This window comes from Rhinolophus sinicus, linkage group LG01 (genome assembly GCF_036562045.2).
Source record: "Rhinolophus sinicus isolate RSC01 linkage group LG01, ASM3656204v1, whole genome shotgun sequence".
Classification (NCBI taxonomy): domain Eukaryota; kingdom Metazoa; phylum Chordata; class Mammalia; order Chiroptera; family Rhinolophidae; genus Rhinolophus; species Rhinolophus sinicus.
Genome location: NC_133751.1, coordinates 47,233,776 through 47,261,076, shown reverse-complemented (window position 1 = coordinate 47,261,076; position 27,301 = coordinate 47,233,776). Strand labels below are relative to the sequence as shown.

The 27,301-nt window shown below is 39.0% G+C and overlaps 2 protein-coding genes across 3 annotated transcripts in view; both read left to right on the top strand.

Annotated features, from left to right (window-relative positions):
- The window catches only part of LAMP3 (lysosomal associated membrane protein 3), a 30,563-nt gene extending 15,922 nt beyond the window's left edge, over positions 1-14,641 (top strand). The window contains exons 4-6 of one of the 2 annotated variants that reach the window (XM_019735836.2): positions 1,866-1,923; positions 5,319-5,489; positions 13,462-14,641. In XM_019735836.2, coding sequence (XP_019591395.2) covers positions 1,866-1,923; positions 5,319-5,489; positions 13,462-13,595 — 363 coding nt within the window. In that variant the 3' untranslated portion in view covers positions 13,596-14,641. Of the gene's footprint in view, positions 1-1,865; positions 1,924-5,318; positions 5,490-7,821; positions 8,903-13,461 lie in introns of those variants that run through there. The other variant, XM_019735835.2, reaches the window with a different exon arrangement.
- A 3,268-nt stretch (positions 14,642-17,909) lies between these two features.
- MCCC1 (methylcrotonyl-CoA carboxylase subunit 1) overlaps positions 17,910-27,301 on the top strand; it is a 57,553-nt gene continuing 48,161 nt past the window's right edge. Inside the window, exons 1-4 of the mRNA XM_019735834.2 lie at positions 17,910-18,128; positions 20,657-20,703; positions 22,166-22,302; positions 23,254-23,349. Coding sequence (XP_019591393.2) covers positions 18,040-18,128; positions 20,657-20,703; positions 22,166-22,302; positions 23,254-23,349 — 369 coding nt within the window. The 5' untranslated portion in view covers positions 17,910-18,039. The remainder of the gene's footprint in view (positions 18,129-20,656; positions 20,704-22,165; positions 22,303-23,253; positions 23,350-27,301) is intronic.

The following is a 27,301-nucleotide window of genomic DNA, read 5'->3' as shown; positions in this document are numbered from 1 at the left end:
ATGTATGTGAAAGCATGCACTTAGTAAACTGAAATCTTTATAGAAATGCAAAGCATCCTCTCCTCATGTAAAGATAGATCAAGGATATGCCCCCAGAAAGGGGAGAATCCAGGAAGTCTCCCGTGGGGCTCAGAGCTGGCCTCATCACTCTTCTTCTGCTGCTCCTTAAATCATTCTCGCACTGCAGTCCAAGCAATTTCCAAAAAACAAAGTCATGCTTATGTCACTGTCTGCTTAAAACCCTTCAATGGATCCTCTCTGCCCTTTGGATGGAGTAGGGTTCTTGTAACAGTGACTTTGGGCCCTGAAGTCCAGGCGTCTCTTACACTAAAAGGGAACCCAAATAAAAACCTGAGTAAGTGGTAAGTGGAAGCAACCCAAGAAGGGATTGGGTCACAGATGTTTCTCTCTAAAATAAATGGATGGTCCAAACACATTGTTCAGCTAGACTTTGAAACCCAAAACTGAGGACCTCGAAGGAAGGAGCCAGGTCTTATTCTTCTCCCTGGGCCTAGAGCAATGCCTGGTCTGGAGCGGATGCAAGAGAAGTTAAAGGCTAGACTTGGAGACAGGCAACTTGGGGTCATATCTTTCCTGCCACCTAACAGGGTTATGACCTTGGGCAAATCTGAGCCTCCATTTCCTCTTGTAGTTGTTGTGAGGATTAAATAAGGCACAGCATAGTAATGCCTGCTACAGTGCCTGGCACAAGGTAAGAAGCTAGTATGTGGTAGGTGAATTCAATGAATTATCATATCTGGAGTTCAGTGTATCAATAGCAGTGAGCTTACTGAAACAATTTGTATTTCTGGAACCCTTATATTGTGGAAGGAATCATCATTTCATCCACAAATGGACAAATGGACTATAATGTGGTCAAAATTATTATTGTTAAATGTATTTAGTGACTAGATTTGAAACTGCTAAAGGTAATTCAGTTTCAGATTCTGATTTTGGCTGCTCCACCATTTTTTTGCACCCCTTACTTATGTACAGTTTTCCAATGAATGTTTAAAAGCTATTACACTATACAGCACCTACTTTAAAAAATAAAAACTCCTTTTTTATCTTACCCTTCCATATCTCAAGTCAATTCTTTTTGTTTCACACCCTCAGTCTCTCTGAGGTTATAGGGCTGTTTGTAATTTGTTTGTTTTGTGTTTCCAAAAGAACAACCTCTGGACGAAATGTGAAGCCCTGCTTTATATTTCTGTTCACAACCAGCTGGGGTCCTCTTGTAGAGAACACCCAGGGATCTCAGGGTAAACCATTTCTCCCCAGAATCACTCACTGTGGCCCCAACTAACCATTTTGGAAACATGAACCCATTAATCTGTTTAAAGAAGTTGATAGTCTACCTAGGAAAATATAGGCAAAATTTTGCATAAACCATTTTTCCCAGAGGGTTTATGGAGCCCATGAAGGCCACTCATGATAGGCCTATGGATGAGTGGTCTCAGTTTGAATCCCTACCCTAAGATATTAATTACTAGTAAAAGCTTAATGTATGCTCCTCCAAGCCCTCCCCCTTCCAGATAATTTGCATTTTACCAGAGGGAAACTGGGCCCAACCAAAGGGACTCATAACATAATTTCAGTGTAATTTGAATTTCAGGCTCTAGCAACAAGTGTGCAGTCGAGAAATTTGGGGCAGGGGCAAAGCATTTCTTATTATTTATTTGTTGTGTGGTATATTTACTTGTTTTGAAATTTTCAAACACAGTTATGGCTCTGTACCAGCACACCCCCAAACCCCTATATCAAGGGTTTCATAGCTGGAATCCTGCCTAAACAAAGTCTGTAAGCCAGGATCATGAATATAAAAACAGAGGTCACTCAAAGATTAACACTCTGCTGTTTTACAGGATGAAAACTCGTATTATATGAATGAAGTGGGAGCCTATTTGACCGTCTCAAACCCAGGTAAGTAGTTACGGAAGGCCATTCCACCAGCGATGACACTATGTTTCTGGTTAGCTCATTTTCTTTCTTTTTCTTTTTATTAGTTTCAGGTGTACAAAACAATGCAATAGTTAGATATTTCACCCCTCACAAAGTGATAACCCCCTCCCTCAGTCTATTGCCCCTCTGACATCGTATATATCTATTATAATTCCATTGACTCTATTCCCTTTGCTATACTCCATATCCTGTGACTATATAATATATATATAATTATAGTTGACATACAATATTATTCAACTTTAGCTTCAGGCGTACAGTGCAGTGGTCAGGCCTCTACACCATCCATGAAGTGGTCTCCCTGATAAGACAAGTGCCCATCTGACTCCCTGCAAAATCTTTACAACATTATTGATTGTATTCCCCAAGTTAGCTCATTTTTCATTCCACTGAATTTGTGAATCTTTGATGCTGCTTTTGAAAAACAGACTGAGAGAGTAGCTCGTGATATAACTTTGGGAGCACTTACGACATCTTTGTGTGCTTCCATTTGCTCGTCTACTCGTGAAGGAGCTTGCGCTACATTATGTCAGAAATCATTATCCACAGTAAAGAGGAGAGTGATTTGGGACAGATTTGCTGTTGATGGTGCAGTTTATTCTATATAACCATGGAATCATGTATTCATGCTACAAAAACTGTAGTTAGTGACTGCTAACTGCCAAGCCCTGGAATAAGCACTGGAGATCCATAATTATCCAGATGTGTCGTCCCTGCCCTCATGGAGCTTACCTTCTAGGAGGGGGGAGAGGACCATAAACAGACACATTAAATTATAATGCACAGTTAAGTAGTGATAAGTCCTGTGAGCAAACACAAGCAGGGTGGGGATGGAGAGGACTGGAAAAATATTCTAGGTAGGGCCTCAGGAAGCCCTCCAGGGAGGGAGGCCTCTCTGTAGAGGTGAGGTTGGAGCAGAGGGATATCCCCATCTGGGGACATGTTGGCCTGGGGAAGCTCTTTCCAGGTGGCAGGAACAATAGATGCACAAGCCCCAAGGAGTAAACTTGCTAGTGTGTTCAGGGGCCAGCGGGAGCCAGTGAGCCCAGGAGAGTGAGCAAAGCAGCAGATGAGGTCTGAAGGGCCGCTAGGCTAGAGCATGCAGGGCCTGTGAGCAAGGCAAGGTGAGGCCTTTAGATTTTATTCTAAAGTGTGAAAGGATGCCATTAGAGGGTTTGGTGACAAAAAATGATATATCAGATTTACCTTTATAAAGCTTCACTTTGGTTCCTGTATGAAGAGTTGCTCATAGTGGGGCACGTTGAGAGAACTTCTACAATGTTCGCTTCTAGGAAGGTAATGCTCTCAATCAAGTCGGGGGAGTATCTCAGAGCCCAGAATGCCACAACTTAGGTAACAAACTGTTATTCGGCATCTCCTCTGTACCAGGTACTTTACCAAGAGTTTTCATGTCTGTTTTCTCCTTTTCAAAATTATGTCTTTTGACTGATTAAAACTTATCTTATTCAGCAACTAATACTAAAGAAACATACCAAGAAATGAAATGTGGAGAAATGTTTATTTAAAATATTAGCTATATTATATGGACAGTGTTCAAGAGGATGTTGTCAATGGCTATTGGTTAAATATAAGTAAGATGTCATAGTTGACAACTAACTTTCATATACATGAACTCACTTAGACGTGGGAATAAATACTCGGAACGTAAGTTTGCTAATGTTATCAGTAGACATGAACCAAATTTTAGCCAGTAATAGGGTAGTAATGTCTCAAGAGGCAGGAGAAGGGAAAGTCAGGCCAGAAACTAATTTAGAGACTAAGGGAAGGGTAAAACAATACCAGGTCCCACTAATGAAAACTCAGCAGCAGTAGCAGCACTTGTAGTAGTCACAGTTATGATAATTCTCATGTCCGAGGTGGTGGTGGTGGTAGCATTATGTAATGACAGTAGTCAGTTGTAATTACAGAGGTAATGACCATTGTCATGTTAGTAGAGGAGGTAGTGGTAGACTGCCCTGGGATATAACACATGATACAGTAGTGTACACGGATAATTCAGTGCACCATGTAGGACATTTGCATGTATAAATCCAAGAGTCTACAGTAATTACTACAGTAATGAGCAGGAGATACAACTGCATAATGGTTAAGACAACAAGCTCTAGAATCAGACTCCTTGAGTACAAATACCGCTTATTAGCTGTATGGTTTTAAGCACATGTTTTCCATCCTCTGACTCGCCACTTCCTCATCCGTAACATGGAGACAGCAATACCTACTTCAAAAAATTGTTAGGGGAATTAAAAAAAAAGTGTATGTAAAGCACTTGCACAGCGCCTGGCACACAGTAAGCAAACCCTCCATGTGTGATATTATCTCAAACACAGGCAGACATACCCACAGAGGCAGGAGCAGAGGGCACCCTCCAGGTTCCCTCACTAACAGCTGTGAGCATTCCTTGGAGGCAAAATTTGCTGAATTTACTGAGGTCCATAGTCTGGTCCTCAGTCCTGGAAGCTGTCAGCACACCCTAGGTAGCAACTGCCTCTTCAAAGAGACAGATGTTAACTCAAGGTCATGACACCGATGTATAAAATCAGAATGCCAATTTGTTCATGATCATGTGACTATTTCTCACCGTAACTGTCAAGGGGACCACAGACAGTTGGGTCCTCCAGCTAGTAAATTTTCTCCCATTTTCAAAACCAAAGTAAAATCAGAAGGGTGCTTGGCAAGCATGGAATTAGAGGAGATGAAGTTAATTATGTGATTAAATGTTTAACCCCCATCTGCCTTGAAGCAGATGACTCTTTGAAAAGGGTATGTGTACCTGTCATAAAACAGGGCAGTCTCTGAGCAGATGCTTCTCTCCATGCCAGCACTCAGATGGGTAGAGAGGGGCCTCCCCTTTCTCTGTGTTCTCACGGATGGATGCAACAACCCTCCTAATAATGGGCTTAGCCCCTCCTTTTGCTATTTTAATAGTCAGTCTGGTGACATACTCCACTTGGTGACTTGGCATGTCTCTGCTCTGATTCATTTCTGAAGTTTTTGTGGGCACTTTTCTGTGTTCCCCAAACATTGACAATAGTCCCCACCAACTCTGTCTCAATCATTTAAAATAATTGAAGAAAACATTTCCAGAAGTTCTCATTTCCATGTTGTCACATTCCAATTTACGTGAGGCTACCCCCTTATTCTCCAAACAGAGCACCAGAAAAAGTCCCCAACGAGTACGAGGGTGATTTTTCATGAGAAGGCAGACTCCAGAAATCCACATCTAAAGGAAGTCCATTTAACTCTTCCTGGGCCACCCAGCAATAGCTGGAACTCAACAGCTAGATGCCAAGATTCTTATATGCCTATACCTTTGTGAAATACCTTTGTGTTTTCAGAGAAAATTTACCAAGGAATGAAAAGTACTGCGATGATGTTTGAGACTGTGATTGGGCATTCCTTCAAGTGTGTGAGTGAACAGAGCATCCAGCTGTCTGCCCACCTTCAACTGAAAACAATGAATGTCCAACTTCAAGTCTTTGATTTCGAAGATGACCACTTTGGAAATGGTAAGTTCAGGATTCAACACGTCACAAACATAAACTTCAGAGACCCATGGGTAGTTTCAAGTTGTTTTTTTGTCTGAAACTGTCGAAGGGATCACATGAGCTTCCTAGAACAGTATGATTTTGCAAAGCTCTTAGGGCCAAGTTTCTCTGACCAACCCTCCCTCCTACCATTTCTCTCTGAGTCAGTGTCAACCTCAAAACCAGACACCTTAGCCCACTCATGTCCACTGCTCTCCCACAGGTGAATATAACCTCCTTGTCTGACCAACACTTATTCTGAATCATTTAAACACACACACACACACACACACACACACCCCCAACATACCCAACAAGTCAGAAAACACCAGCTGCAACCTCCCCTTTATAAGCTGTTGAGTACTATTATTAGTACACTCAGGTATATTTGGAGAACACTTTAAAGATCCTGAGTATTAGTGATGTCTAAAATTCAAAATTTCAGAATAGATTCTTCCCCACGTGCAGTTAGAAAAGAGAAAGATATCATAATTCAAGATAGAAATACACTCTGTTTGATCCCCTCTTATACTATTCCACCTGGCGAATGCTTCCTCATAGTTAGTCTTAGTTTCCATGCAACTTCTGCTTTGACTTTTAACCACCACAGAGGGAAGCAGTTCCTAGCAAGAAGGTCAGGGGCAGACCAGGGTGACTTTCCAAAAAAAAAATCCCTTTTTTCTCTGCTGGGAAAGCTGTGTTACAAAGCTTCCTACATATTTAGAACTTCAGTTTCTAAAACATCCCTTTCATAACTCGATGACATTATGAGAACCTCTGAATTATCATAAAGATTTAGCTGGAAGTTTAGCTGTAAACTAAATTTCTGTAATGTGAGTCTAATTTCTCTTTGAGCTCCGTTATAAAGTTGAAGATGTGTCTGCAGAAAACTTCTAATAAACTTGCTGGAAAGCATGTAACAAAGGAAGGATCAAAGTGTTACTTATCTTGGCTCCCCTGATTTCTGTAGGTTTTGTCCAAGTCTCACAATCTCTGCCTTCATTTTGGACCTTTACCACAGTGCTAAAATTAAATATTAAAATTTGCGAGTAGGTGTTGTCCCCACTTTGTCATCTTGTCTCAAAACTTTCAATTCATTATGAAGGTTTGGGAAAAACACCTCTGCAATTAATCATGTGATTTTAAAAATAAGGTACAGGCTTGCTTTCCCCACCCCTCAGAACCCCACCCTTCAGAACCCCACCCCTCAGAACCACTGTGAAGCAGGAAGTGAGCAGGTCTGGGAAACCTTAGTGGCCCAGGAGAGAAACAAAACTTTTCAGCAGCACACCCCTGGCCTCTATGAGCATAGCCCACAGGGAGATGTAGAAAAGCTGTCTTTTCCTTTTTTCCTCTCTCTCTTTCTCATGTAACTAGTCACAAAACCCTATCAATTCTACCTCCAAATTATTTCTCTTGTTCATTCCACTATCATTACCTCAGCTCCCCATATTCCCAGACTTTGTGCTTCAAATTTCACCAAAGACTCTCACATGTGAAGATGTGTGTCTTTCTGTAAATAATATTTTCTACCAGAGAGTAACAGAAATAGAAAAAAGAAGTGAGTGAAAATATGCAAGTTACCTTACAATATGGTGTTAGAAAAGATGAATGTACAGAGGGCTGTGGGAGCAGAAAGAGGCACAGTGTTGTGAGGAGGGGCCAGAACTGACCAATGGGTGACAATTCAACAGGAGCAGGAAGAACCAGAGAAGAATCCAGTAAGTGTAAATGCTCAGCCTGGTCACCCCAAACAATTGGCTTTGACTCCTACATTCTCAGCCCCTCCTCCCTAAAATCCTGGAGCCTCCCAAAGGAGCCCCAGGCTATCCAACAGCCTCTTTAAGAGGCACAGAGTTTGAATAGAAAACGTTGGCCCTATGATTTGATACAGGGCCCTGTTTCTGGAGTTGGGAACCATGGCTCCAAGGCTTACCCTGGCTTGGGAGTCAAGACACAATTCTGATCCTGACCCTCCAGATCAAATCACCATTTTTCAGAATTGGATCTGCCTTCCAGCTGCATCAGACTTACCTGGGCCCCATCTCCACCCCACTGAATCATAATTTCTTGGGTATCTGCAATTTCATACACTCCGTAAGTGATCCCAAGCACTGTGTGTTCCAGGTCATCGTGCTGAGCCTGTCCCTCCTCATTTGTACCCATCGGTTTGTCTGATGCAGCAGGTGGGAGGCCCAGCTGCTCTCTGTCTCCCTTGGTTTCCTTTTCTGTGAAGCAGAGCCAGGCAGGGGCAGGATCAGTTCCCTGCATTGTGGCCAGCATATAACACCTGTTACTCTGACTTCAATTGCAGCGGATGAATGCTTCAGTGACAGAAACAGGAGAGAAATCCCTGTGGCCGTGGGTCTGAGTATCGCAGGACTGCTTGTCGTTTTGCTAACAGCATGCCTGGTGGCCAGAAAGAGGCCCAGTAGAGGATATGAACGCATGTAAAGCCCCAGCTTCTTCAGAATGTGAAAGGTTAAGGCCTTGGGAATTCTGGCTTCATATTGGGCCTGAAGCGAAGGGATTGACTTTTCTAGTTGACTGTCCCACCCTCCCAATCTGATTAGGAAACCTAGTTTTTCACCAAAGCACCATCTGAAGGCTGACTAAAAGGTAGCCCCCACCCAACTTTCTCCTGTTAGCATAGGGAGGTTGTGCCAAAAGAGCTTGAATTCCTTCCTCCACTCCGAGAATTAGGGTGAGCAGGGAGCTTGTGAGGAGAAACCAAATACCCAAAGGGAGAATTGTGGGAAAGACGTTTTCAAACTGCACCGATTTTTCTTACACATTTTTAAGAGTCTCAATATCCAGTTTTTAAAACACTATTTTTAAAAAACCCAATCCATTTCCAAATAAATTCTCACGTGATTTTAAACTCCTGGATTTTGCCCAAATTTTGATTTATGTAAATTACAGATGGTCTGAATAGATTATTATTTTTAAAAAGACATAGTCTACACAATTATAATGTATTATTAGTAAAAAACTAGAAAACTTCCGAATATTTCATTTTTTTAATATAAAGCATGTACTAAAGCTCTTGGCAAACAAAAGAGACTCAATATATGTTAGTTCTCCAACTCCTTCACCTGCAGTTGTTTTCTGCCTTCTTAACACTTTTTTTTTCCTGCTTGATCTCTGTTTCTCTTTGATTCTAGTCTATTCTCACAAATTAATTAATTTGGACCATTGCGGGAAAGGAGTGGGCAAAGCGTCCAAACAATCAGAAATGGTGAGCAGAAAAGGTAGCTCTACCCAGATTCTGACCCACTTTCCTTTTTTAGCAAACATTTACAAAAAAAAAAAAAAATTGTAAACCAGGAAATTCCTGATTGGGAGAGATTGATATCTGGAGGAAAAGTTCTATTAAAATAAGATTCAGAATGTTATTCATGGTTTTCTGTTACATTGACTGTTTAGGAGAATTGGGATTTTTATTTCAGAGAAAGAGGAGAGTCATGGATTTCTGGATGTTAACTGCTTTTATCAACAGGAAGTTTCTTGTTTTTCTATGTTTTTCAGAGGTGCCACTCATTATTTTTACCAGAAAGTTTATGAAACTTGGCAACAACTCTGTAACCACTGTTTACCTAGGGCATGTACTGGCTTTCCCTTGACGTAGTTTAGTTCTCTTCACCCTCTCAGAAGTGAAGGGGTGGGGAGGGCACGTAATAGCTTTCAGAGAGCTTCAAGAGCCCCTGAAGATGTCTAGAGTCTCAGGAAATTCCTGTTTCCTCCTTGCAACAGACATTAATGAAAATCTGGGACATGAGGACCCGGTGTTCCCCAATGTGACTCAGGTTGAATAACGAGGGCTTTGGAGAGATGCCATTTTTCTCCATCTCCTCCCTCTTGGACTCTCGTTTCCAGTTCTGCCTCAAGTGTACCTGGAGGTTCTATACTGCAGAACATGAGTTGTTTATTCACTGTACATCCTATAGAATGACTAAAGTTAAGTTCATCTTCTAATGTGTGGAAATTTCTCCCACAGCTGACAGAAAAAGAAATGGAATTAAAATCAGGAGGAGAGGGATAAGATAGTTCACTTAAGTTTCATTTTCCTCTACCATCTTGGATGAGTTCTTTGGGGTGATGGCCGCTGCTTAGACTCCTGTTATCTACCTGCCCCACTCCCCCCCAAAGCCAATTATCTTTAAAATTAATTAGAATTGACATTCTGGTAACCAAAAAGAAAAAAGGTTTCATTTGAATGAGTAGTAAATAAATGCCCAGATGCCTTATTGCCTCACAGTTCTGCCCACTTTTTGCAGTGACATCCCAGAAGATGCCCAGGGTAAAAGTGCTGGGATTGAAACTGTGGGGAAACTGTGAGGATGGATGTAGCCTCCTCTGCCCCTGGGGTTCTGCCTTAGGCTGCGCCCAGGTCTGTGTGTTCTGACCACAGGAGGCTTATAGCAGGGGCCCTGCCCATGGCTTCCTGGGTGGGAGCAGGACGCTGCTGTGACTGACCCTGGGAAACCTTGCAGGGGCCTTTTCTGACCTCTCTGGCGTCACTTGTCCCTGCCTTTAGTTCTCCTGCTGCTTGCTCATTCATCTAGTTTCAACTCAATTTTTCTCTTCTGCTGTGAGTAGGTTGTCCTAAATTTACCCCTGTCTCTGCACCCCCATTAGAGAGCATACAAATCCCCCTAGAGATAATAGAAACCTTCCCTAATGGCCACCTGGAGATAACCTATTCATTGTTAATTTTGATGTATTTCCCTCTCATGGATATTGTTTTACTTCCTGGAAGCATACAGAGTAAACAGTTTGTTATTCTTTTTTCCTGTGCATCATAAGCTCCATGCTATTAAAGGTACAAAGTATCATTAATATGTTTGCTATTGTGAATATGCTATCAACTTTATATAACAATTTACTTAGCTAGTCTTGTTCTTATTGAGAATTTTTATTGTGTCTAGGTCTTCACAATTATGTTATGATTAAAGAATTACATATGAATTGCATACAAAACAAACTTTAACAAATGTGTATAAATATATGCCTGAATTTTGTTTTTGCACCATAGAGTAAATTCTTTAAAATGGTTACAATTTATTCCTCAGTATTAATTCTTATTTTTAAAGAAAAAAACAGAAACAAAATAATACATGTAGATGATTTAAAAATTTTCAAAGCACTACAGAAATATATGAAATGAAAATTTAGAGTTAAAACAGTGACTAGTATTTTCCTTTCTCATTATCTAATAGATTGAGGAGTAAAAGGTTTTTAAAAATCACCAATAGGAGTCAAAGAGATATAATCTAACACAATACCTTTAAACTGGTGAACAAAAAAGAAACAAGAATCAGAGCAGAGCTGGTCTCCTAACCCTGCTTCCCCAAACACTTACCCCAAGAAGCCATATGATGAGAGAGAAAAATTCTGGAATGTTTACTACCATTCCTAAAACTGGAGAGAAAAGGAGCTGTCAGTTTATCTCTTCTAATCTAGGAAAATGGCTACTGGGAATACTAGGCAGAGTAAACATGGAGACTGATGGAAGTGACCTGAGGAGCCAATCTCCAACCAGAGGATAGTCTCAGGTTGTAGCTAGTTGCCAAGGTACAGACAAGAAGGTAGAATCCAAACAGGTAGCTCAGCAGGGAACATGAACTGATCTCAAACACAATAAGAAGAAAGGCCCTCATCTATTCAAATGATATCACAGGAAATTCAATGTCTGGATGAGATGCTCAAAGCATGAGCAAAATAAAAACAAGCAATGTGACCACTATTCAAAATTACTGCAGCAAAATAACAATAAGAATAATATAAGATTAAATCACATTAAATTATGGGTACCAAGTTTTAGTTTTGAAAAACATTCTGGAGATGGATGGTGGTGATGGTTACACAACAATGACAATGTAGTTAATGATACTGAAGTGTACCCTTAAAAACAGTTAAAATGGTAAGTTTTATATTATGTATATTTTACCACAATTTTCTAAAATGAAATTAAATTAAAAGGGGAAGGGTTGGAAAGGAATGTATTTGATAAAATACAAAGAAAATGAAACTCAAGGAACAGGGAAAAATCCCTGACAATTGATTTATACTGAGAATTACTTAGTAAGAATGTGAATTCCTTATAACTAGAGCTCATAGATGAGATGGTATAATGAAAGAGTGAGATAGATAGATTTTACTCCTAAGAAAACAAATTGAGTATCAAAGAAACGCACTTACATAATAAATAGAAATAGTAAGAGGCAGAACAGATAGAGCTGAAAACTGAATTATCTTCACAGAGAAAATGACTCAGATGCTCAGTTAATGCAGATAAAAATTAAGATTATAATATTACAGGGAAGCTGCTAGGTATGGAAGATATTCAGACCATCCTACATGAGGATAATTGGTGCCTTTGAAGCAGAGTGCTCTAAAATAGAATGAAGATATATTTGATAATTTAAGAGATTTTCCTTAAGATCAATAATTGAAGCTGCAGATTGAAAGAGCCCAGTGTATCCCAGAAAAAACATTGAGGTCCCACATTCTTCTTAACGACTATGTTATATTCTACTCTTATGATTGTACCACTTAAAATTTTTGATGTATATCCAGATTGTCCACTTTGCTCTCATAAAATGGGGATTATTTTAACATATCGTGGTGTACTTATGTGAATATCTCTTTAGTATAAATTCCTAGTGGTGAAATTGCTGGGTCAGTAGGTATGTGCTTTACATTTTGTTTTAACTTGTATTTTTTTTCAAATCATTTTAAATTCTTAACTTGTTAATGTTCTTTTTATCTAAGAATTACATATATATATATAATACATTACATATATAAAACAAAATTGTCATGTATCACAAAAGAGCTTTACCATGAAAAGCAACACTTCCATGTCCTTCCTCTTAGAGACAAAGCACTTTTAACTAATTTTAACAATTTCTTATGGTAGCTATCCCCATAATTCTTTTAAAACATATTAAAAAGCTTATTATTTCTTAATTTATCAGCTTTAAACTTCTTGCTATGGCAGATAAGGGTTTAATACTCTTACACCATCCCTTTTATGGTCATAGCTCCATTTATTGTTACATCGATAAGGTATATATTATTATAGTTATGTATTTTCCACTGCGAAATCAAATAGTGTATGATGAGCACAGTTCCTGTATTCTACATATTTGGGTTTTTTTCCTGGAGAGAGAATTGCCATTCCCTCTCCCCTGGCCCCTTCTGATTCTTTTTTCTTGGACCTCAGGTGAGAATTGGGTTTTAATGGTGATCCTTGGTTCATTTCAACATTGGTTCATGCAAGGACCTCAGGGATATATCTTCTTATCTATCCTTGAATGAGATATATAGGTCTCCATTTATTTGTTTTCAATCAAACTCCCCTTTATCCCCAGGGCCCTTCATCTTTCTCTAGTCAAGACTGATTACATTTTAAATGAACTGAATAAGTACTTCTCTAATGGAATAAAAATAAAAAAGTTTTGACTAATTTACAAACTTTCCTTTTAAGTGTTCCTAAATAATTAGGGCTAATTTCTAATATTTTTAGCTCACTACAAGCAATACAAAACAACTTTAAGTGTGACAAGAAATGTTTCATAAAGTGGATAAACATCACGTATTTTCAAGAGATCATGTGTAATCTAATGACACACTTTTATGCAAACACATTCCGATTTGCAGAGAGTGGTGAGGAAGAAAAAGTAGTTAACCTTGTTAAATATCTATGAATTGCTGAGAAGATAAGGTTATCTTCTTTAGCCCTCCAGCAATCTTATATATTGTTTGCTTACTTTATAAAGAGAGGAAATTGCAAGGTTAAATAACACCCCCAAGTTCACACAGTTAGTGGTGGAATTAAAAGTCAAGCCCAGGTTTGACTCCCAAGCGCATGTTCTTCCTATTCTAGCCTGCTCTTTGGTCTGTCCTCATCAAACCTTACCTGCTATATTGTATTTGTTTTTTCTCTTAGTGGACGAGTGTTCCTCTGACTACACAGCTGTGCTTCCTGTGATTGGGGCCATCGTGCTGGGTCTTTGCGCTGTGGGTTTGATTGTCTATGGAATCCGCCTAAGGCGTGAATCATCTGGATACCAGAGAATCTAATTGGTGCCCAGGGGGAAAAGAAAATAATGGAGCTTGGAGAATTTTTTCTTCATTTTCCAGGATATTAGGGACTTCCCTTAGAGTGTGGGTCCTTCCAACAATGTAAACCATCTTTCACCAAAACTGAGTCATTTCTGATTTAAGTTCAAGCAGCATATGGATTTCTAAATATTTTTTGTTTATTCTATGAAAGATCTAGTGAGCTGTTTGAGTATTTTCTAGTTTCCTTCAGAAGATTTTAATTATTCAAAGTCAACATTTGAGATATGTTAAAACAGCACAATCTATGTAAAGTGGTGTGTATGTCTCCAATTTATAAACCAAAGCATCAATTGTAATCAAAACTACTTGTTCCTCTTGTTGGTATCAGATGAAAAACCTAGGCTACCTGTGGTATGTTGTTCATTTTGATGATTTTAAAAAAAGCATGGAAAGTGGGAAAGGAGTTAGTAGACAGCCAGGCATATGTTTATCATATAAAACATGAATAGTAAAAGCACTGAAATTCCATTTTAGAGATAAAGCAGAGGAATTTTTTTAAACGGAAAAGATCAAAGATAAAATAAGATACTGAAGGGGTTGTTTAGCTGTGTCTCTAAAGATAAAGGAGTAAACTTCTCAAGGTATTTTTTATTTCTTTGAAAACAGCAATTTTCTAACCACTAACCAACTTTTCTTTCTTGAATGTAGCTCCCCCCTCTAGTGGTAGCTTGCGTCTTTTGCACTTTTATAGTCACATTTTCAATACTAGTTTACTTTATTCTGTGGAGCAGCCTGCCCCTCCTCCACCCACCCCCCCCCAAAAAAAATCCCTGTTTGTTTTTACTGCTAAAGAAAGGAACGAAGTGAGGACATTAACAGAAAAGACCACATGCCCCAGGCATTCTTTAGTAAAGGAATAATTTCAGTCACCCTGGAGTACACATTGACTTTCCTAACTTGTTCTCTGATGAGTCAATAGGGTTGGCAAGGTCCTGACTTTATTCTTAATAGAATATTGAATTGTATTAAAAGTTTTTGTAATAAAAACCTATTTTGGAGACTCATTCATTTCTTATAATGCAGTTTTTTGTTTTTAATCTTAGCGGTTGTCTTTTAAATATGGAGGTTGTCACCTGAATCAATAAGTTAAATTATCTTTCTATAAAGAATTTTGTTCTATTCTTCATTGCCACATTAGTACTTGGTAGGAAGACTTATTTAAGAGAAACTGAATTTCTGAGAAGATAAACCACATTAAAGTTACAAATTAAATCTCTCAACTCAGTCCAGAATAATTGATTGGGTTACTGGTTTACTTAAGTGCTGCCATCGTTCGTTCATTCATTCATTCATTCAACCAACATTGATTAAGGACTTAGTAAATGCCAGACACTCTGGTAGGGGATGAGATAAATAAGAAGACCTATAGCTGTGTAACAATACCCCAACTTAGCAGTTTAAAACAACAAACATTTATTATCTCACTCAGTTTTGGAGGGTAAAAAATCTGGAAGCAGTTTAGCTGGGTGGTTCTGGCTTAGAGTCTCTCACCCGGTGGCAGGTAAGCTGTTGGCCACAGCTGCATCTGAAGGTTCAAATGGAGCTGAAGGTTCTGCTTCCAACTTCACATCCTGTGGCATATCCATAGGGGTGCTCACAACATGACAGCTGGCTTTTTCCAGGGGAAATGATCAGAGAGAGAGAGAGATCTGGCCTGCACTCTTCAAAAATGTCAACAACATGAGAACCCAAGAAAAACTGAGAAACCATTACAGATTAAGGGACATAATTCAATGCAATGTGTGACACAGGATTTTTTTTTTTCTATAAAAGCCATTATTGGAACAATTGGGGAAATTCAAATCAGGTTTGTAGAATAAATAATAGTATTTTATCCACGTTGATTTCTGACTTTGATCATTGTTCTGTGGAGAGGTGAGAGAATCTCCTTGTTTTAGGAAATACACACTGAAGTAGGAGTGAAAAAAGGAGTCATGTCTGCAACTTACTTGCAAATGGTTCTTAAAAAATGCGAGTGCATGGGTGTGTATTTGTGTGTGTGTACATATGTGTATATGGAGAGAGAAAGACAGCTAAAGCAAATATGGTATATGAACATTTGGCAAATCTAGGAGAAGGGTACTATTCTTGCAGCTTTTCTGTAAGTCTGAAGTTATGTCAAAACAAAATGCTTAAAAATGTTGTACTTTGGAATAGCTAATACAGGCCTGTGGTATTAAATTCAAAAGATGCAAAAGGGTATATAATAAAAAGTGAGTCTCCATCCTATCCCTGACATGGAGCCATCAACTTTTCTTTCCCAAAGGATATCTCTGCATATACAAGCATGTATGTATTTTCTTTCCACTATTTTTATACAAACTGGGGACTAATAACCACAGTTCTGCCATTATTGTTTTTTCACTCATGAATAAATGTTAATACATGAGTAAATATAGTGCTGTCTCATTCTTTTTAGTTACTGCATAGTAATTATATATATCATATTATATATATGTAGTATTATTGCAAATAGTAAACTGATTAAAAGACAAAGACATTGGTTAAATATAAATGTATTTTATGTATATAAATATATATTAAATATATATATATATATATATATATATATATATATAATCAGTTCGCTATTTCCAACAATACTACAATAAATTTCCTTAATCAGACATCATTTCAAACATCTCTGAGTATGTTTTTAGGTGAATTCCAAGAAACAGCTTTGCTAGGTCAGAGTTTGCGAACTTGCAATTTTGATAAATATTACCAAAGTATTCTGCATAATGGTTGTGCCCATTTTTACAACAGTAAAACATGATAATATTCTTACAAATTACAGTGTGTTGTTAAACTTTTTGATATTTGCTAATGTGATAGGTGAAATATGGTATATCATTATAGTTTTAACTTGTATTTCTCTGATTTGGTATGAGGTTAAGTGCCTTTTATATTTCTTTGTTTCCTATTCTTTGAATGCCTCATATTCTTTTTTTTTTCTTTATACTTGTTAGTCTTCCCCACACACAGCTTTATTGAGGTATAAGCATAAAATTGTATATATTTAAAGTGCACAATGTGATGATTTGGTTTAGGTATACATTGTGAAGTGATTACCACAATTGGGTTAATTAACACATCATCATCTCACGTAGTTATCTTTTTCTGTACTCTGGGACAGAAGAATAGCACTGGCATCAACTACTCTACCATTTGGGTGGAATTTCCTTGTGAGACAAGGTGGGCCACCTGCTTTGGGGGTGGAGGTAAGGGTGGAAGTGAGGGTAGTAGGAAAGACGGTTCTTTGATAGTATTCTGCTCTAGTTCTTCTACGGTAGTTGGTTCATTAGATTTTTCTATCTCTTCCAGGATCTATTTTGCTAAGTTGTATTTTCTTGTAATATTATCTGTTTCATCAAGGTTTTCAAGTTTGTTTGCTTAAAGATGAGCACAATTAGTCTCTTATAACTCTATACTTTGTTTTCTAGATCTGAGATACTTTTCCCACTTTTTTTTTTAATGGCAAGTGTTCATCCCCCCTCTTTCTTTTGCTTAAATTAGTTAACCATTCATCTATTTTATTAGGTGTTCTTTTTAACTTCTAGATTTATTACTCCTTTGATATTAGTTTTCTTAATTCATTGATTTCTTCTTTAACCTTTACTAATTTACTGATTCTATTCTGCTTTACTTATGTTTATTTTTGTATTTTTTCTAACCCTTGAATTAGATGTTTACTTTCACTATGAATTTTCTTATGAGCCCTGCTTTAACCACTTTTAGCAGCTACATGTAGTAAATTCAGTATGTTTATTTTCTAGATATTCTTCAATGTCGGTTTTGACTTCCTAATAATCAAATTTTTGACTCTTTTCCCCCAATAGTCAATTAAAACATTGTTTTCAAACGCTCAGGAGGTTTTAAATTTTTTATTTTAGTTATTTATTGTCTCCATTTTTTGAGAACACTAGAGAATTTTATATCTTGTTCTCCACCCCATTTAACTTTTGTCCCATGACTGCCTCCATTATATCCCTGCGGCTTTACTGATAAAGATCAGGAGGAAGGTTCTACTAATTGAAGTCGGACGAGAACGGAGAAACCGCGCAGGCCGTGAGAAGAAACACCGACCCAGGACCACGGTCCTAAGGAGGCTGAGGACAGAGCCAGGTGTCTCCAGGCCGAACTCTAGAGGCCAAGGAGGCAGGGGCCACACCCCCGCGGGCACGCGGCCCGATTGGCCAATCGCCGCACTGAAGCCCTGCTCTGTGTTTTGATTGGTTTTGGTGGAGACACTCCCCCGTACTAGGTTGGGCCCATTGCTTGGTTTTGACCCGGACGGTGGCCGGCGGAGGACAAGAGGTTTGCTGAGCGAAGCAAAGGTATTGCAGCGTGTGGGACGCAGCTGTTGTGCCTAGGAGTTGGAGAGCCGCGGGGCTGCAGGGCCATGGCGGTGGCCTCTGCGGTGTCGGTGCTGCTGGTGGCGGCGGAAAGGAACCAGTGGCAGCGTTTCCCGAGCCTGCTGCCGCCGCCGAGGTAACAGCCCCTTTCGTGGGGATTCTCTGTTTTCCGTCTGGGCATCGAGTGGAGACGTCCCCATACCCAGTCCTTCCTTTTCTTCCCCCTTACCCTTCTTCTACACTTCAGCTCTCGGTTTGGCTCTATTTTTCCATTTATGAGGAGTCGGGGAGGGGTGGAGCTGGGCCTGCCATCTCCTTCCCGTCCTAGCCCTCGCCATAATAACGCTTGTCCAGATCTTAACCATTTACGTTGTGCTTTCACTGCATTGCCTGTGAAGGAAAGCGTTGTTCATAATCTGGTTTCTGATGAAGTCCAAAGGAGTCAACGACTTGCCCAAGGTGAAACAAGTCATAAGAGGTGAAACCAGGATGCCCTCAAAGTCCCTTTCAGTTCAGCTATTCCTTTTCAGGTGTCCAGTTCAGACAGACTCCTGGAGTTCTTTCTCATTGTTGGAATGAATCAAGTTAACAAAAGCAAGTTTACCTTACAGGGAGCTTAGCAGTTATTTTGTCCATGTTCTGTATGCATGTTTAAATAAAGTAGCAGATGACTCACTCTAGCTAACCTGGTTCCACATCATTGTCAAATTTTGAGCTGTAAGCTTCGGTTACAATAACTTTGACAGTGAGGATACTCTCATGCTTCCAGGTAGTAAGCGTCTTTATCTTCCTTTGCTTCATCATCATCAACAACATTCTCCATCATTCTGGAAAGACAGTACAGCGTGGTGCTGAAAGGCACAAAATCTGCCGTCTGAAGGCAGGTCTCACCTTTGCTACTCACTAGGTGTGTGAGCAACCTTGGGCAAATTACTTAATATCTCTATGCTTCAGTTTCCTGGCCTAGGAGGAGATGATGATGATACCTACAGGAGATAATACTAGTACTTAGTACCTTGGATTGTGCAAATTAAATGAATTAATACATAGAAAGAGGCTTAAACAGAATCTGAGCATACGAATCAATTCATAGATGTAGCCTTTGCAAACTCAGTCATTTAGATCGATTTTTTTGTTTGTTTCTGTTTTCCACAAGTTATTGCAGATGCCTTGGATTTCCAGATACTTAATTGTAGGACTCACCCTAGAGCAAAACAAGGCAATTAGTAAAAGCAATGTTAGTATTCTTTTCTTTCTCCTGATGTTTATTTTCTGAGGTTTCAGGGCTCTTCGTGATACTACTGCAGACACATTTTCTCTCTTCTCTCTCAAAACTTAGCTATTTATATAGAATTGTTCTTAAGTAGCTGTCACCTGGAAAATGTTAGAGTTGTAATGGCATATAGAATTAAAAACCTTATCAATATAGAGGGTGTTTACATTTCTATTTAGATCATGATTCTCTAGTAACTCACAGAATAGAAATCTAGTGGTAGAGTTTTAGAAATGAGAATAAGCTAGTATAGAAGTTACCTTGATCAGGATGGAATGATTTTACGGAAGCAACTTCTTAATCTTGTTTTTTAAGCCAATTTTTAAAATTATAGCTTATATAATGGTGCAAAATGGAATAGACTAATGAGAACATTGATGACAGAGGATTGTAGTTATGTGGTGTATGAGTATATGTGTGTGGTTGTCTGTCTGTCTTCACTAGAAGGTGGCAGAAGAAAATTTTAGGTCAGCATTGGCCTTGGAACCTGAGTCTTAAGCTGGGTTTAACAAAAAGCAGCCATTTTATAGACACTTCTACCCAGGACAGGCCTTGAATCTTATCAGAAACCTATCTGAAGAATATGATGGGAAGATGCTATGAACTAGAAAATACCTTATAAATATCAAGAAAACTGATCCCCCTCCTTGAAGATCAAGAAAGTGGGGTAAGCTGCGTTGGAAAGATGGGAAAGCAGTAGCCTCGTGTGGAAGTCTAGTGTTAAACCTGTGGGTCTTCCCATCAGCCCTTCCTGGATGGTAACATCTGTTTGAGTGTACATCATAGGACAGTAAGTGTGTAGATTGCCTTATGATGAGGAGAAAAAATTTTCCTCTACCCTTCAAACCCATCTTATTAGAGGGAGAAGTTAGATTGGTATGCTTCAAACTGTAGTTTGACCAGCATATTTTATTTAATAAAATGGAACAGAATAGAACAGAAACAAAATGCAGGGAAAGTCTTCTTTTATGAAACTTCTGTTTTGTATGTGTACTTGGTTGTGAAGTCAAATACAGTTTTCACTTTGGGTTCTAGTCAAAAAAAAGTTTGAAAACAGCTGACTAGATGGTCTTGAAATATGCTGGCTTTGCAATCAGTCATCTTTGACTCCCTCTGCGGTCATATGTGAGCCTCAGGAGCAAGCAGGTGAAATGATCCATACAAGGACACATACTGCCAGCGAGAACAGCCAGAACTATAACTTCTGGTTTCTAGATTAGTTTTCTTTCCACAAAGAATGTCTTAACAAATAACTTTGTAGACTTAAGGTTTAATTAAGGTCACATCTGGATTTGGTTTCAAGTTTTTAAAAATTTAGACTGTTTTGAAAGAATATTGACTGATTTTGCATATCCTGCTTAATTATAACTCCATTTGGGCTCATTTTGTAGGACATGGGCTTGGAAGCAAAGAACCATGAAGTATACAACAACCACAGGTATGAACGGTCTTTGTTATACTATTTGGTTTTGCTGCAGATTGTGAATTAAGAAAGGGAAATGTTTAATCCCTTAATTTGTACATAATAGAATTAGTTCTCGTATAATTTTGAAGTTTCGGGTTTTCATAATTTTCTTAGTATTGAGTCATGGTTTTCACCTGTTCTATATCAAATCTCTTGCTGTTGAGTCTAAAATATGTAGGAAGATAATGGAGAACGTTTTATATTTGTTATTTCTGTCTGACTCTAATAGTGTATTGAATTGAAAAACATAACTATGGGGTGTTGGGGGGTGGGAGATGAGGGTAAGGGGATCAAATATATGGTGATGGAAGGAGAACTGACTCTGGGTGGTGAACACACAATGGGATTTATAGATGATGTAATACAGAATTGTACACCTGAAATCTATGTAATTTCACTAACAATTGTCACCCCAATAAATTAAAAAATAAAAAAAGAATTCCCATCATTTGGTGGTTACCTAATAAAAAAAAAAAAGAAAAACATAACTATGATGATCTAAATCAATACTTTATAACAGTGCTAAAAGTAGCAGAACCTTGTTTTCAAATAAAATTTTACATAGAATTTTCAGCTATAAAACATTAAAGTGTAACTTGGTTGATTGGGTGTAGCTCCCTTGACACACATACATGCATACTTCATCCCAGCAGCCCCTGTGACCTGTGACAATGCTTAGGCTCTGTAGATCCCTGTTGCAAAACATTGTTTTGAATCGTATAAAATGTTATTTTTTCAGAAAAATAACTATTACAAACTGTCAAAGAACATTTATTTCATGCTTGTTGATGGAAGGGGACCTTACATATTAAGACAGTGTCATGTCATTATAGCATTGGTGCCAGTGAATTGGTGCAATATTCATTTATTTATATTGCAAAAGAACCACACATCCCTGTGTTCAGCGCAATGTCCAAGAGCGCAGATTCTGGAGTGAAGCTAACCTGGGTTCAAATCTTGGATCCTGTTCAAATCCTAGATCCACATTTCTATAGCTGTATAATTTCAGGAAAGTAGTATCTCTTTCAACCTTGACTTCTTCATCATTAAAATTGAGATAATAATAATAATACCCACTTGGTATGATTATTGTGAGGATTTAAGTCCTGATAGTCTTTAGCACGGGACCTGGAACATAGAAAGTACTTACTTAAAGATTAGTTATTGTAATTTGATCTTGGTATAACAAGGCATCCTTTAATTTTATTTTACGTTGAAAAAGCTGAGTAATTTAAAAGTTTATGTTAATAAGGGTATCTTGAATTTCAGTGAAAAGTAAGGCACTGTCTTAATTACAATGGTTATTTTAGTCTCTGTTATGCTGACTTTACCAAAACAAATGTTTATCAGCTGGTTAATATCACAGAATACTTTCACAATCTCATTCCTTGCTTCCAGTAACATTTTTGTATGATTTTCGTGGTGTTTTAAACAGGACGAAACATTACCAAGGTCCTCATTGCCAACAGAGGAGAAATCGCCTGCAGGGTGATGCGAACAGCCAAAAGAATGGGTGTACAGTCCGTGGCTGTTTACAGCGAGGCTGACAGGAACTCCATGCATGTGGACATGGTATGTTGTTCAAAACTGGAAGTTAAATTTTGTAAGTGACCATATTTGTTTAGAGTGTCAGTCTTTTAGTTCGTTATGTTGACAGTTTGTATGTGCTAGTGTTAACAGTGTATAAGTAGGTGAATTGAAACTGCTCACTAATAATTCCTCTTAGGAACATTTTCCAGTCACACCCGTTGAAGGAGACAGTATGCTTTGTGGTGTAGTTGACTTCCAGTCAAGGTCCTATCATCAAGGACGGGTTCACGGAACTGAACGAAAAACAGTTCACGGAATGGGGCTGAAGCGCAGACCACACTTTGATTGGCACACATCCAGATCCCTGATGTACAAGGAGAAGAATTAAGATTCTAGACTTAGCAACTACCACTTACTGGCCAAGGGATCTTAGACAAGTCACCCCATGTTTCAGAGCCTTGGCTTAACTGGAAAATTCTAACTAAAAGGACCCTACTCCCCTGAGGTTTGTAAGTGTCGTCAGTTAGTATAACTAGCTATTATCCACCACACGAAACCCAGGCGTGGATGAATTCAGCTGCTGGCCTTCTTTATGCTCACAGCCTCCGTCCCCGACAGCGATTCATGACGACCAGCTTCCCCTGCACTTTCAGCATCGCCCAACAGGCCCGTGCAGCTCTCCAGCCACTTTTCTTTCCCATTCTGTGACCAATTCCTGTTGCTTTCTATCCTGAGGCACTTTCATTTCATTCTCGTGTGTGATTTATACATAGAAATCAAGTTTTCACATCCTCTTCATGCAACAGATTCCAAACTGGCTTATTTTTTATGACATAGACATAAGCTGGTACTTTTGTTTCCCAGTTCTTGCATTGTTCTTGGGGAGTCAGCGTTTTTAGTTTTAATAATAAGAGGACCCTGAAGCAGTTCCATGCCGTGTACTAGCGTGTACTAGGTGTGTGGTTTTTTAAGCACGTGATGTTTCTTAAACAGGCAGACGAAGCGTATTTCATTGGTCCTGCTCCCTCTCAGCAGAGCTACCTTTCTATGGAGAAAATCATTCACGTGGCCAAGATCTCTGCTGCTCAGGTAAGAGGAATACAAAAGGAATAATACTGTATAATTTTCACAAAACTACTTATTGATAGAACTCATTTTCTATTTTTAGCCTTTCCCGAGATTTTTACATTTGATTATTGGGTTATTGTAAATTAGGCGTGTCTCTTCTTCTTTTTCTTCTTCTTTTATTTATTTATTTATTTATTTATTTATTTATTTATTGAATTAAGTTTTATGGGGGTGACAATGGTTAGTAAAATTACACAGGTTTTAATTGTACGGTTCTGTAATACATCATCTATATAATCATACAGCGTGTCTCTTCTCATTCCTCAGTCACTCCACCTTCTTACTGAATCCAGTGTACTTTAGATCTGGGAAATTGAAGGGTGGGTCTAAATTATAAATTAAAATTAAGAGGGAATGCAGCTCTTTCACCTTCAAATACAGATCTTAGGAAATCAGATCCTTTGGGGGAACTAGATGGTTCTCTAATTTACAAGATAAAACATAATCAAAAGAAATCTTTTTCCCGCTTGACTTCCCAGCCTCACTCTAGGGCCCCACTACCTTTTTTTTCCAATATTCCAGACTCAGAACTTTGATGTTTTCACATCTCTTATTCCTCCTTCAAAATAAAGAGAAAAAATGAAAAATAAATAAAATAAAATAGGAACCTTCTTATGTTGCATTTTTCTTTGAAATGTTTCCAGAAGTAGTTCTTTTCAATCACACTGCCAAACCTTGTGATCTATTATCTGGATTTTTGATTCTTAGCTGGTTTCCCTTCTAAATCCCTTATCCATCCAGTGAGTTCTCCATACTGCTACGAATGTTTCTTAAACACTTGTTTCATTATTATCCTGTGCTTTCTCTCTTTTTAAAATAATCTCACACCCTTCTTGTCCTATTCCCTAGTGAGTAAATCTTCAGTGGTTACACGATAAAGTTCAAAGTCTTCAGCCAAACATTTAAAAGAGTTTGCAATATCTGTCAAAACTTATTTCTCATTGCCAATTCTTTATTATAGCTATAATGAACTTTTCTCCATCTTCTTTTCACACCATACTTATTTCTACTTCTAAGCATTTGCTTATATTGTTCCACCTGCCTGAAATGCTCTTTTCCCCTTCTCTTAGCATTCATGCATTTATTCTCTCAGCAAGCATTAATTGGTCTCCTGCTTTGTGCCAGCTTCTAACCATAGATACAGCAAAGAATAACACAGTTCCTTTTGAATTAGGAATATTTTTCTGTGAGTCCCCAAATTATGTAAATGATGTTGGATCTGCTAGCAGTTTCTGGGTGTGGGCCGGGATTGTGTCTCGTGAAGCCGAAGAATGGACACACGGACCAGGGAGAGGCAAAAAGTTTTAAAAAGAGGATAGTTTATTAGAGGCAGGAGAAGAGGTTGCAGCTCCCAAGCGGGAGGGGTTCCCGAAAGGGGGTGCCCAGTGACTGAAGCAAAAGCTCTTACTTTTATACCTTCCCTTGCCTGCTTGTGGAAGGGGGCTGGAGCCTTCTAATTGAATTCATCTATCAGGTTTGTCCTGTGTGCCATCCTGAAGGGATTAACCAACCAACCCATTCCTATCTATTAGATCTGCTCCTTTGTCTGGCCAGAAGGGATTTGAGATTATCTATTAACCTCAAGGCATATTCTCATGTCCCTGTCCCAGAGGTGAAGGAGACATTCCAGGATATGGCTTCTTTTATGTTTATTCCACCAGGGACCTCCCTATCTGTCTAGCCAACGTACTAACCATCCTGTCTCACTCTCCTATGAAGCTACACTTTAGTAGGTGAGACAGATAATAAATACTTAACCAAGCAGAGAAATAATACAACTAAGAATGTTATAATTGGTGAGAAGAACATAAAGCAGAATAAGGGGATGAAGAAGACTATTTAGGAGATGCTTTTAAATAGGGTGGTCAGTGGAGGGCTCTCTGAGGAGGTGACAGTTGAACAGAGACCTAACTGACGAAGAGCCAGCCATATGAAGAACTTGCAGAGGAAGGTGCAGGCAGATGGGATTGCTAAAACTTTGAGATGACAACAAGCTTGGTGTTCAAGGGACAAAAATATTTAGTGTGGATAAAGTGAAGGCAGTGATGGGCTGTGTCTTTCAGGATAGTCAGTAAAACTGAAATTCCATTAGAAATTTCATCAGAGGGAATTTGATTTAGGAATTAGTTCCACCAGTGTTTAAGGGCTAAAAGAGAAAAAAAGAGTATGTTGAAATTACCCGGTGACAAAAGCTAAAAAAATTGACAGCCACCCCTTGGGCTGGGGAAGGGGTGGGAGGAGGCACCTTGGGTCATGTTGCTCAGGTGTCTGTGAAGGGGTCCTACCTGCCTGCAGGGGCATAATGAGGCTGGTCTGGGAGTTCCAAAGGAAGCTGAAAACTGGAACTGCCCCTGCCCAGGGTGGAAGAACAGGAAGGCTTCCCCTGCTTCCAATTTTCGTACCAGGACCCCTGCTGGCAGAACCCAACAGGAAGCCAGCCGGCAAGAAAGGCCATTTGCAGAGTGCCATCACAACGCATAGTGGAAGGTTGGCTTTGGAGCTGAGAAAACCAACTGACAAGAAGGAAGTGGTGGGAGATGAGGAAGCTCAGAGGTAAAAGCAGCATCATTGAGGGCAGCAGAGGCCTTGGGAAGGAGTTTGCATTTCATTCTAAGTAGCTATTGGACAATTTTAAGCAGGGGAGTGAAGTGATCAGATTTACATTTTAATAAGATGATTGTGGCAGCTGGTGGGGAATAGGCGGACTTGTGGTGGCGGCAAGACTCAAATCTGTCTCCCTGATCCAGGGTTCAGGGCGAGATATAAAGGGGTTTCAGCACCGGATCTTCATGGACAGCAGACCCTTCGCTTCCGATAGGGTCCCAGCATTTAGGTTCTGGCCATGTCCCGCTCATGTCCTGGTCTTTTGGTTCCATAGGGGGACAAACTTTGGTTCTGGGTGTAATTTGCAACATTTTCTGTCCTGTGCGTGCTTTGGCTGCATGACTTGCAGTTTTATTCTGTCGTCTGTGAAAAACAACTCAGTATCTTGTAAGAAACAGGATCGGGCCAGTTTGAGCTGCTTCTGCAGTAACAGGATGACAGGAGCTAATTGCCATTCACTGCCTTGCCATTCACTGCCACATGAATTCCTGCCTTTTATAATTTCCTTCATGTTTTCTCTGTTCACTTTGATGTCTCCCTTTTCCTTCAGCATTTGATTTCCTGTTCCAGTCATGTGTCAGACTTAGTTAGTTAGCCATTATTTTGTTTAACGAATTTAGTACATTATCTTGGCTTCTTCTCTCCACTGTTCTGAGAAGAACCCACTTCTGAGACTCATTATTTTACCTCCTAGAAACCCAAAGATCTAGTACACACAGGTTATTAATTTGCATTAGGAATATATATATAGTTATTTTGTATTTATGTGTACCTGCATCAGTGTCCTCTTCTTTAGTGTAGCGTTCTATACTAATTTAGGCTTTAATTTGTACACACAGGTATTCAAACAAATAAAATATGCTTGTTTCTAAAGTTTTTTAGTTATTGTTTGGAGTAAAAGACTGATAGGAGGGTAAGGAGATGATAATAATATGTGGACTTTACATATTCCTTTGGAAACCAGGTACTTTAACGTAAAAATCACGTAATGTATTTATCATATGTTTGAGCATATATGACATAGTATTATTTCCTCTGTTTTTCAGATATAATGTAAAATCTAATGCACAGAAGGTTATATGATATCCAAAGTCTTTTAGTCTCAGTACTCAAGTGCGGGCTCTTATGCCTCACCCCAAACCCACTTTGATTTACTTTTTCATGCATAATTTGCAGATCCCAGGTGCTTTGAAAGTAAAACTTGTTTTATCATTGAAAGAGAAAGGATTAGACAAGAATCTCCTGACTCCCAGCCCTATTCCCTGTTCTTTAGAACTTTGTTGCCCTGCATTTTGGGAAAAGGGAAGGT